Source organism: Schistocerca nitens, chromosome 5 (assembly GCF_023898315.1).
Source record: "Schistocerca nitens isolate TAMUIC-IGC-003100 chromosome 5, iqSchNite1.1, whole genome shotgun sequence".
Lineage (NCBI taxonomy): Eukaryota > Metazoa > Arthropoda > Insecta > Orthoptera > Acrididae > Schistocerca > Schistocerca nitens.
This window is the reverse complement of record NC_064618.1, coordinates 199,862,223-199,875,215: the sequence shown is the minus strand read 5'-3', so window position 1 is coordinate 199,875,215 and position 12,993 is coordinate 199,862,223. Positions and strand designations below refer to the sequence as shown.

Sequence of the window (12,993 nt, the reverse complement as noted above, 5' to 3'; positions counted from 1 at the left end):
TAGCTGTGCCTGTACACCACACATGGCATCTACCACACCTGTTGCTACAATCTTAATATTATGAGCCAACACTAAACTGCACCACAGGTGAGGGCACACCCGAATGGCTGTCTAAGTTGAATGAATTAATAAAGAATTGTTTATGTTCACCATCTGTTTCTCTACAGCTGCCCAAAATGTCACCCCCTTCTCTCCAGCCATCAACAAGAACCCAGGAAGCCCTCAATGGTGGTTGAGCCCATCCTGACAAATAATAAGATGGCTCACATCTACCAGCAGTGGTCATCCTCACCCCCAATCTCCCACAGTACCATTTGAATCTCCATCAATGGACATGGTGAGTTTTTCTGTGTGGACACAGTAAGCTGATTGTGCTGCCCTGTGTGGTCTTTTGTTCATTTTTAATTCCTGTGTTCAGTTACATTTTATTGATTTGTCTTGACCTATAGAAAGAAATTTCTGAGCCAGGTTATTTTGTTAATCATGAGGGAATCAATCTTTTATGGTATGTAACAGGCTACCTCTAATTTCAAATGTTTTGTTATGGTAAATATATCTAATTTGTATACCAGATATGTCTGTCTGCTAGTCTGTAGCATTCCCCTGTCACTCTGAATTAGTAAGTTTTCATTAAGCTAACAGAACCTCTGTTAGACAAGAGAAAGCCCAATTTTACCACAGTCAAGTGAACAGACACTTGGCAGGTAATGGTGATGATACAGCAAATAGGGAATCAACAGAAGACAGTTAATTCCCTTCATTTCCAATCACATCGTGTCCACTCCTGTTCAACAGCTGCAGTATTCATCCTTTCAAAATGTCTTAGCTTTTGCCCCATTTTGAGATTCAGTCATGCTGGGCTTGTTAAAGACCTCCTCTCCTTCTCCCTGCACCCTGGAGTGGAAGCATTTTTTCGTCACTTAACCCACCAATCAGATCCAGTTTAAAACCACTGTTGATCCCAGCCTGACTCAGAGTACTCCTCCATCCACTGGCTCTAAATTACCCTCTCTTAACTTTTCAGAATTAACTGGCCTCAGACCTTGCCTCACCATCATCCCCCAAATCCCTCAACATGGAAATGAATCCTCACATTCACAGAAAGGACTGCAATCGATGATCTACACACTGATCCCAGCCTTCTAATCATAGCTGCCAACAAACAGTCACTGTGTTGATGAACAGCAGGGATTATCTGGTGAAAGATCTCTGCCAGCTGTCAGGCAAGTCCACGTACAAGACCTCCCACAGTGACCTGATTCTAAAAATCCAGCAGGATCTTTTGTCCTCTCTAAAATCCCTACGTCCATCCCTGAATTTCTCCCCTGCAACTTCTACATACCCAACCACACAGTATGCTCCATTGAGAAAATCTCTGTCCTTGTGGATCAACACTACCTTTCACAATGCCTGACTGCCTCCAAACCTACAACCTCTTTCCTGGTCACCATAACCAACTATATCCTCAGGCATAATTACCTCTCTTTTAAAGGCATTACCTGCAAACAAACCGGTGTTACAGCAGTGGGCATTAATGTAAGCTAACCTCTTCATTGATGACATTTTCATGTTCTGGACCAAGGGTAAGGGCACCCTATCCATATTGCTTCACAACCTCAACAACTTTTTCCCCATGCACTTCAACTGGTCTCCTGTCCAACGAGCCACCTTCCTTGAAGTTGACTTCCATCTCAAATATGGCTACATCCTTAGCTCTGTTCACATCAACCCTATTACCCATCAAAAATACCTCAATCTCGACTTCTGCCATCCTTTCCACATCAACAAGTTCCTTCCATGCAGCTTAGCCACCAGTGGTCATCACATATGTAGTGATGAGCATTCCCTCTCCAAATATTAAATATTCCAAGAGTCTCACTGAGGTCTTTGCAGACCAAAATTACCCTCCCAACCTTGTCCAGAAACATATTTCTTGTGCCTTTTATCACAGTCACACCCCCCCCCCCCTGCCCCCTTCATAACCACAATCTGGCCACAAAGAAACACTCTTTTCAGACTCAGTACCGTACGGGACTGGACCAACTGAATAGGTTTCTCCATCAGTGTATCGACTATCTCTCATCCTGACCTGAAATGAGGAACATCCTCCCCTCCCATCCCCCAACAGTATTCTGCTGCCTACATAACCAAAGCAATATATTTGTCCATCCCTACGCCATCCCTGCTACAAACCCTTTATCTCACGTCTCATATCCCTGAAAGATGCCCAGATGCAAGACTGGTCCCATACATCCTAATACTACCACCCACTCAAGTCCTGTCACTGGCATCTCTTACCCTGTCAATCACTTTAACAACTGCTTCACAGCCTATGCCATCTGGCTTCTTTGCACTAAAGCCAGCTGTTCTGAATTGTACAGGTGGGAACTCTCTTTACAATATAACCTTTGTTTTCATAACCCCTCCTGGCCTCAACCTTTGCTGGTCCCAGTCCTCCATTTGTCTGTCCCCTTCCCTGCTCTTATAACAGTACACACATGTTCTATCCCAGCAATGTACCTGCAAGTCCTTCCTTTCCTCTTCTCTGCTTCTCCCCCCTCTGCCCCAGCAGTACAGACTATCGATGCAGTACCCAGCACCCCTGTCCTGTCCTTAACCATGTCCATGCATGCTCCCACAGGCAGTACTAGCATCTCCCCCACCCCTATCATGCTATCCTTCCCCCTCCCCATCCCATACTTCCTCCCTACCCCCACCACCCACTCCAGCTGGTTAATGCTCCGACACTGTCTCAGGCTGGCCTTAGTGCCCAGAGACAGAATGCTTGTGAGTGTGAATGTGTTAGAGTTCTCCTTCTGAAGAAGTACTTTGTCCAAAAGCTTAAATATTTCTAGCATTCCTTTCATTGTGTCTGTCTTCTTTCCATATTGTTGTTATTCTGTCCTGGACTTTCCATTGCTCAGTAACGAATTCTCTTGTATTCACTGACAGTCTCAACTATGGACTGAACTAAGTGCAAGATTCATTCTCGTTTTATGGCTGGCTGTTGTAATGCAGTCTCAGATGGTTTGTTTCCAAGAATGGTGCAAGTAAGTTCAACTTAAGTTGTAAATTTTGACAAACTCTCATAATGTTTGTGAAGAGGTTGTCAGTTTTAAATTTGAAACACAGTTTAGACATTTACATCGAAAATGCGCAGACAATATATGTTTGTAAGAAAGTGTCCACATCTCTTATCTGGTTATTTGAGAACCATTATTATTTAATATAATGGGGATCAACTTGATATACTATGCACAAAATTATTAAAACTGGAGCAATGGCTCAGAAAGGGAGGTTTGGCTAATAGACATTTTGATCAGATTAATTAATTGCCTGAATTTTATTTCAAAATGATTACTTGGAGATTTTCTTTTTTCACACAAATATGCAATGTTCATTACATTCTTTGGAAGAAACCAAGTTTCCATTGTGTTATTTCTGCTATGTTTAACTAAATCTGCTTAGATTAATATCACCAAATATTTCAGGAAATGCAAGCTGCTTTTGGTATGGAACAACAGATGGAAGGGTCATTAAAATATATAATCCACACGCGTCTTGGAAATGGACCAAAGGAACTGAAGAGTCAGAATGAGCATCTCTTAACAGAGTCTGGAGTACCAAAGAACCTGGTCGTATGAAGAAACAATGAAGGAATCAAAGTATGATTAAATATGAGACACGAATCTACAACAAATAGTACTATCAGTTGTACTGTTATTTCTAAGCTCAGGAAACAAAGCATTATGTAAATTACCTCAAACCTTCTATATACTGATTCAAAAGTGACAGCCATGGCACATTTTAGTGCTGGTATAAATTTTAAATGTATTTCACTTTGTTATCATATGAAGTCACAGTTTACACTCAAGCTTCCTCCTGATTAGAGCTCTTTATGTATTCTCATATCGTTATTACTATTGGATGATCAACTGGAAAAGGAAAGGATACGAATTTTCTCTCATTCTGCGGGATGATTCTGTTCCACAGTGGATAAATAGTCCCCATAACTCAAGGTGTGTGTGTGTGTGTGTGTGTGTGTGTGTGTGTGTGTGTGTGTGTGTGCGTGCGTGTGCGCGCTATCTTTCATTTTGTCCAGCATTTGAGATTTTTCTGGTAATGTCTGAATTTTGGTCTCATTCCAGGTTATTTAGAGCTTCATTAAACTGATGAGATGTAACATGTTTAACTTAATGTTTGGGATTGGGGGTGGGGGTGGGGGGCAGGCGGCAGTGGTATAATTTTTCTGAATCTGTAATTAATTATTTCTAACTGCAATCACATTAATAATTTCAGTTCAAATCCAGGTATTCTCAGAATGCAATTGTCGTTTATTTGTGTAACATAGTGCCTGGGATGATTTTTGTTTGTGTGATGACATGCAGGATGTGTATGATCTTTTACCATGTTAATTATTAGATTTCCATTCTGTCAGTGTATTCAGTTATGACACCTAATTACCCTCCATCTTTGCAATTATTTAGGTTGTATATCTGTCAGGCCATCACACAACAAGGAAAATAATATGTACCTACTAGCAAATGAGGTTTGTAACTTTCTACTTGGAAATTAGCCATAGCTACAAATATGACAAGCAAATTGCTGGAAATAATATAATTAGGTCATCATCGTATTTTATTTATGTCATGGATAACAACAGAACTGGCTTACGATATGTCGGTAGCAATTCATTCACAGATGTTGTAACAAAACTTTTTATTCTGAACAGTTGTCTGCTCTGATATCTGAATATGGCTTCCTATCCATATATTTTCAGTGCAACATGATTTCTTGTCAAAATTCTGTTGTATCTTGTATTTCATGTGTGTGTCTGCATAGTTCTTTATGTTTATAAATAACAGCTTAGGGATGTTTTCAATCAAACCATCACATCTTTCACTGAGCATTACTTTAACCAGATATGAGGACTCTTCAGCTATTGAATTCAGTTCAGAGTTAAATAAAACTTGTAATCTCCAGTTCTGTGGCCCCACTGTTTTATTGATTTAAAAAGACAATATATTTGCAAAATTTTGTAATGCTGAACAATTTGGATCTAATTTGTTTACATCCCAAATACATATTTTTCAGTATGCAGTGCCATTGTGACAACAATTCTTTAAGATAATGTTTTTTCCTGTTTTAGCACATCTGGTTTATCAGATTTTATTTTACTTTTCAGATGCCACTCAAGATTATTTGTGTTAAACAATACTTTCAACAAGAGCAGTACTGTTTAATAACTTTTGAATGGAAATTGTGGTGCAAAACACACTACTAAACATGGCCTTAAATGAATATAGTGATAAGAGTTTGGTTGACAGTGAGTTTAAATAGCACAAAAAAAAAAAAAAAACAAGCACATCTTTAATGAACTTATGTACTATCATTGCATCAATAAATGTTTCTAAAAAATTATAACAATTCTACTTATTGTGTTCTGAGCACTCATAAAATAATTTGTTGTGTTTTCACTTTCATGTGTTCACTTTATTATGAGTATTACAATATGCACTCTGATTGAACAGTTACCTCATTGCCATTTTCATACAACATAGGCCACAGATACCTCACATTATACTTCTTATTCTGGTTACCAACTCTTCAATGCTTTTAACATCACCCATTAAAATACAAAGTTTTTTGTCATTAAATCTAAAGCATAAGTTTTGCATTTTTACTCAATCTCTTAATAAACAGTTACCACTCAATTTTTTCTAAAAAAAGAAGTTATGATAATTGACTTATAATAGCATTTCTACATTTCTCTAATGTAGAACTTTGAAGAGCTTTGCTAAGTATGTCTACGGATTGTTCATCTGTATTGCAATACTTTATCCCAGACAAATCTTCTCTGTGTTGCTCAGTAACATAGAGCAATTTCAAATGTATGTTCATTTCATCTATATGTTCTGATTTGATCAGCTGGGTAACACTTTATCTTCATGGAGAATGGTCTTCATTTCTCTTGTGGAGAGCTCTTGTAGTAGAGTCTTGACATGTTTTATTTCTTTGGTGCATTCTGCTCGAGTTGATGAAGTAATTATTACATTTTGTTTTTTGTAATACCAAATAATGTAAGCACCATCATAAAGAATAATATAAGCATTTGTACTCTTCCTGTCTCTTACATTTGTGCACAATCAGCATTACAGTAGACATTTAAATGAACAATTTCATTTTTTTTCTTACAGAAAAGACCATAATTCTTGAAATCCTGTAGATATCTCAGAGTGCTTTTGATGTTTTGGCAATACCTTTCCTTTTGGTCTTCTGTTAAGGAGATCTCATAATTGAGTGCGAATCCACAATCTTGTCTAGTTTTACAGGATCAATACAGAAACTTTCCTATGGCTTCACAATAAGGAAATTTAATGTGTTCACCCTTAATTTCAGGGCTGCCACAAGTTCTGGGAATCAGGGAGTTTCAAATGTGTCACACAAATTAAAAAAAAGACAGAAAGAAAGACTGGAAAATCTAATTTTTAGATTATCTCACCCAGAAAGTTATAAATCGTGTGGGAGGATGAGCAAAACCTTGCTGTTAATTCAGGGTTAACTTGTGAATAAGCACAGAAACCCTGTAACTAAAATGGCTTTTATTTACACAAGTTACCTGTTCACTTACGTTCCAGATCACAGATCCTGTAATGGGGGCAATAATTTGCTGCTCATTCAAATTTAGAGTTGAAAACATGTCCAGGAATACAGATGTTGTTGCATTGTTTTTGTCAACTTACCCTTCAGATCTCAAAATTTATCAGGGAAAAATGCAAAAACGGTGTCTGGAATACAGGGAATTTCACTTCGGTAAACTTGTGGTAACGCTGGATTACTTGTCTTTGGCTCTGGAACTAAAGGAGTCTTTGGCCAGGTCTTACAGACAATCATATTGAATTTTTCCAGTACTTTGCTCACATACTTTTTTTGATGAAGAAATATTCTATCCATTATTTGTATCCCATGTACATATCTGGATTCTCTACCACAGACATTTCAAAATTCTCCATAAGTCTTTTCAGCAGTTTTCAGTTTTCTCTGATTCTTTTCCTACTACACTGAAAAAAATGACAACGCACTATAAAGGAATTATCTGAATGGGACAGAAATCAGTAGATGAGACGTACATGTACAGACAAACAAATGATTATACTTCCTGATTTCAATTTTGGGAAAAAATAGGACTATTTATGTGAGAGAAAGAGCTTGACGAACTAAGTAAGTCAATAATGTATTGGTCCATCTCTGGCAATTATTCGATTTGGCATTGATTGGAAATTTGTGGTAAGGTCTTATTGGACCAAGCTGCTGAGGTCATCAGTCCCTAAGCTTACACACTATTTAATCTAACTTAAGCTAACTTACGCTAAGGATGACACACACACCCATGCCCGAGGGAGGGCTTGAACCTCCGACGGGGGGGAGCCGTGTGGACCATGACAAGATGCCTCAGACCGCGTGGCTACCCTGTGCGGTTGGCATTGATCGACAGAGTTGTTGGATGTCCTCCTGAGGGATATTGTGCCAAATCTTGTCCATTTGGCATGTCAGATCGTCATAATCTGAATCTGTTTGGAGGACTCCACCCCTTGCTGGCTGTGGCAGGGTTTGGCAATCACAAAGACAAGAGTAGAAGCTCCTGCTGTGTGCAAATGGCCATCATCCTGCTAAAGTGTAATACCAGGAGGGCTTGCCATGACGGGCAACAAAATGGCGCTAGAGTCTCGTTGATGTACCACTGTGCAGTAAGGGTGCTGCAGATGATAATCAGAGGGGTGCTCTATGAAAAGAAATGTCACCTCCCCCCCCCCCCCCCTCCCCAATTAGTCCTGGTTATCAGGCTGCATGGCAGGCAACAGCCAGATTAGTATCCCACAGCTGCCCCCCCCCCCCCCCCCCCATTTTTTTTCTTTTTCTTTTAAGAGGTGGAGCCCTTCCATGCCTACACCAAATTGGTGATCATCTCAAAAGATCTGCTGTTACCTCGGTAATTGTTAGTTACTAATCAACAACTTTATGAGATGTGGAGCTGTGGTGTTATCCATACATCTGGGTAGGGTTACCCGCTAATACAGTTGCATCGAGGAGATAGATAGTGGATGAAAAGTGGGGGTTTTAGGGCGCTCAACTACTTTCCTACAAGGTTGATGGCAGAGACATGACAACATGAGATTGATTAAAACAGGGACACGACAATAAAACATGGCGCACTGTCAATGCATGACCACAAGGGCACTGCAGGGCGGGGTCACCGGACAGCAGGTAGCGGTGGCTAAACCGGCAATGCCCAATCCGCAACCTGGCCAAAATGACCTCCTCTTGCCGAGAAGGTCGGCAGGAGGTTGTCCAAGCTGTTGGGAACGGTTTTATGGCCCGGAGCTTATTTTCTTGAAGTGACGACCAAGTATCCCACCATAATGACTCAAACCTCCTACAAACAACCCCACTAATGTCAGACGATGGGACACAAAGGGAGGCTGGCCGAGGCAGGAGGGCTGCAGCCTTGACTGCAGCATCAGCAGCCTCATTCCCAGGCTCTCCTACATGGCCTGGAACCCACATAAAGCTAACAGGAGAGCCATCATCAGCAAAAGAATGGAGGGATTGCTGGATCTGTTGCACCAAGGGATGGACCGGATATGGAGCTCCAAGGCTCTGAAGAGCACTGAGTGAATCAGAGCAGAGTACATACGGAGAATGGTTGTGGCGGCGGTCATATTGAATGGCCTGATAGAGAGCAAAAAGCTCGGCCGTAAAGCTGGAACACTGGTCAAGTAGCCGGTATTTAAAGGTGACATCCCCGACGACAAAGGCACAGCCGACACCATCGTCAGTTCTGGAGCCATCAGTGTAAATAAAGGTGTTACTGGCAAGTCGTGCATGAAGTTCGACAAACCGTGAGAAATACACAACATCCAGAGTACCCTCCTTCGGGAGCGAGCTGAGGTCAAGATGAATGTGAACTGGAGCCTGGAATCAAAGTGGTGTCGGGCTCTCACCCCCTCTGAAGGTGGTAGGGAGGGCAAAATCCAAGGCAGACACATACAACCCATACTGACGGTCGAGAGAATCATCGAAGAAGGACTGATAAGAGGGGTGGTTGGGCATTGACAACAGCCGGCAGGCATATGACAAAGCAGTACGTTGTGCCGGTAGGTCAATGGTAATTCGGCAGCTTCAGCATAAAGACTCTCGACGGGACTAGTGTAGAAGGCTCCGGTCGCAAGACATAACGCCAGATGATGGATGGAGTTGAGACAGCGTAAGAGGGATGGCCGAGCAGACAAGTAGACGAGACTCCCATAATCCAACTTTGATCGGACTATGGACCGATATAAGCAAAGCAGGACAGTGCGTTCCGCTCCCCAAGATGAACCACTAAGAACACGGAGGACATTAAGGGAACATGTACAACTGGCAGCCAAATAATAGACATGTGGAGACCAACAAAGTTTCCTGTCCAGTGTGAGCCCTAAAAACTTCGTTGTCTCCACGAATGGGAGAACAACGGGACCAAGATGTAAGGATGGTGGAAGGAATGCTTTATATCGCCAAAAGTTGATGCAAACCATCTTCTCTTCAGAGAACTGGAAGCCATTAGCCACATTCCATGAGGATAGGCTGTCAAGACAACGCTGAAGGCAGCGCTCCAGGAGGCATGTTCTCTGGGCACTGCAGTAGATTGCGAAGTCATCAATGAAAAGAGAGCGGGAGACGTTAGGTGGAATGCAATCCATAATTGGATTGATCGATATGGCAAAAAGAGCTATGCTCAAAACGGAGCCCTGAGGCACTCCGTTCTCCTGGAGGACGATGTCGGACAATACGGAACCCACATGTATCCGAAACATTTGATCTGTTAAAAATGAATCAATAAAAAGGGGCAGGCGACCACGTAGGCCCCACCTGTGCATAGTGCGGAGGATACCTCCTCTCCAACAGGTATCGTAAGCCTTCTCAGAATCGAAGAACACAGCTACCATTTGGCGCTTTCGCAAAAAGTTGTTCATGATGAACGTCGACAATGTCACAAGGTGGTCAACAGCGGCGCGGTGTCGACAAAAGCCACATTGAACATTGGTAAGCAGCCGTCGAGATTCAAGAATCCAAACCAACCGAGCGCTAACCATGCACTCCATCACCTTACAGACGCAGCTTGTAAGAGAAATGGGGTGGTAACTAGAAGGAAGGTGTCTATCCTTCTCGGGTTTGGGTATGGGAACGACGGCGGCCTCACGCCAACGCATGGGGACCTGACCTTCGGTCCAGACGCGATTATAGGTATGAAGAAGAAAGCATTTGCCTGCCAGAGAAAGGTGTGTCAGCATCTGAACGTAAATGGCATCTGGCCCGGGAGCAGAGGACCGGGACAGTGCAAGTGCACGTTCGAGTTCCTGCATGGTAAAGGGGGCATTATAATCTTCTAGATTCAGGAGTGGAAGGAAGGTCGCCGAGCCTCTTCTGCCTCTTTTCTGGGAAGGAAGGCAGGGTGGTAATAGGCGGAGCTTTAAACCTCCACGAAAAAGCGGCCAAAGGCGTTAGAGACATCCACAGGGTCCACAAGTACCTCATACCTGAATTCAGGCCAGGTACTGAGGAGTGGGCCTTAATGCCCAACAGCTGGCGCAGGCCACCCCAGACGACAGAAGAGGGAGTAAAACTGTTAAAGGAGCTTGTGAAAGAGGCCCAACCAGCTTTTTTGCTGTCTTTGATGACTTGACGACATTGCGCTCAGAGTCGTCTGTAATTAATACAATTCGCCAGTGTAGGATGGTGGCGAAAGGTGCGTAAAGCACGTCGTCAAGCATGGATAGCATCTCGGCAAGCCTCATTCCACCAGGGTACTGAAACGCGACGTGAAGAAGAGGTAGTACGAGGAATGGAACGTTCAGCAGCATTGATGATAACAGCCGTGAGATATTCAACCGGACTCTCACAGCTGAGAAAATCTTGGTCCGGAAAGGTTGCCAGTGAGGAGTAAAGTCCCCAGTCAGCTTTCGGTATGTTCCAGCTCGAGGGACATGGGGATGGGGTGTGGTGCAGGAGACGAAAGACATAGGGGAAATGGTCGCTCGAATAGGTGTCAGAAAGGACATACCACTCAAACCGATGGGCAAGAGTGGTAGAACAGATCGAGAGGTCCAAGTGGGAATAGGTATGAGTAGAGTCCGAGAGGAAAGTTGGAGTGCTGGTATTGAGGCAGTCAAGATTGAGATGGTTGAAAACATCCACCAAGAGGGAGCCTCTCTGACAGGATGCAGGAGGACCCCAAAGGGGATGATGGGCATTTAAGTCACCAAACAATAAAAATGGCGGAGGAAGCTGAGCAATCAGGTGCATCATGTCAGCCCGACTAACTGCGGATGACGATGGAGTGTAGACAGTACAAAAAGAAAAAGTAAAGGCAGAAAGAATAATAAGGACAGCTATTGCTTGGAGTGGGGTGGTCAATGGGATGGGATGGTAATAGACATCGTCCTGAACAAGCAACATGACCCCAGCATGAGCTGGAATACTGTCCACAGGGGTTAGGTCAGATCGCTCGGAGATATAGTGGGTAAAAGCAATACGGTCAGTTGGGCGTAACTTCATTTCCTGGAGACCAATGACGAGCGGACAGTGCAGGCGGAGTAGCAGTTGTAATTCCTCCCGATTAGATCGAATACCTCTTATGTTCCAATGTAATAGAGCCATCGCAAATCAGAGAAAGGGGGAATGAAACAGGTGAAGAGCTGGTCACCTCGATGGCCGCAGAGGGCCAGGTTTCGAGGGAACATCACTACAACCGTTGGGAGGCAGATCCTGTTCCATCGAGTCGTCGCCAGCTGCGGCCACGTTCCTGGGTTGCGCAGGAGGGGCAGCATCATCCGCCGACGACAGGCCAGCTGAGTGCCTGGCAGCAGAGCCTCCCGGCGAAACTGAGGACGGCCGGGAGCAGCAACTGGCGGATGGAGCATCAGACGAAACACGCCAGGGTGGAGAGGGGGATAAAGACTGCTTCTTTGAGGCCTTCTTGGAAGACCGATGAGTCACAGGGATGGTGGGCTGTGGGGGCTGGACCCGAAGAAAGTCCGCACGCTCGAGGTCCTGTTTTGAATGCCGGACCTCGGAAGCCGGGGTCCGTAACCTTTCCCCAATGGACGCCTGAGAAGAGGATCACTTCTCAGGCGGCGGTGGAGGAGGAGGAGGAGGAGGAGGAGGAGGAGGAGGAGGAGGAGGAGGAGGAAGGGTGGCCCCTGGGGCAGAGGGGGCAGGGGCTGTGAGGGAGAAGGATTTGGAAGGGAGGGATTTGGGAGGCGGAGGCAGAGACCCCGGATGGGGTGAGGAGGTGGAGGGGGGACAGGATAGGAGTGAGGATAGTGCGGAAGGTGTGGACATGACCGAAGCAAACGACGTTGTCACCATCACGGGATGGAGGCGACCATATATCTTCCTGGCCTCAGAATAAGACAGACAGTCCAAGGTTTTCAATTCTTGTATCTTCTTCTCCTTCTGATATGCAGGGCAGTCAAAAGATCTAGGCGAGTGGAGGCCAGGACAATTGACGCACCGAGGTGGTGCGGTGCATGTATGTCCCTCACGAAGAGGACGTCCACAGTCGCCACAAAGGGGCTCAGCATCACACCGTGACGACATGTGCCCGAAGTGCAAACATCGAAAGCATCGCATAGGAGGTGGGACATAAGGTCGCACGTCACACCGGTAGCACATCACCTTTACCTTCTCTGGGAGAACGTCCCCCTCGAAGGCAAGGATAAAGACCACACTGTTGACGCGACGATCTTTGGGGCTGCGCTGGACTTGCCGGACGAAATGCACGCCACGGCGCTCCAGGTTGGCCCTGAGCTCCTCATCAGATTGCAGCAGGAGGTCCCGATGGAAAATAATCGCCTGCGTCCTATTGAGCGCCAGATGTGGGACAATGGACACTGGGATGTTCCCTAGTCGGTCGTATGCCTGGAGCGCCACCGACTGTGTAGCGGAGGTGGT

The 12,993-nt window shown here is 44.3% G+C and overlaps 1 protein-coding gene across 2 annotated transcripts in view; it reads left to right on the top strand.

The window, feature by feature from the left end:
* Positions 1–5,369, top strand: part of LOC126259404 (diphosphomevalonate decarboxylase) — a 63,262-nt gene extending 57,893 nt beyond the window's left edge. For both annotated transcript variants that reach the window (XM_049956178.1, XM_049956177.1), the window contains exons 10-11: positions 3,492–3,665; positions 5,186–5,369. In XM_049956178.1, coding sequence (XP_049812135.1) covers positions 3,492–3,644 — 153 coding nt within the window. In that variant the 3' untranslated portion in view covers positions 3,645–3,665; positions 5,186–5,369. The remainder of the gene's footprint in view (positions 1–3,491; positions 3,666–5,185) is intronic.
* Positions 5,370–12,993: the final 7,624 nt, after the last annotated feature.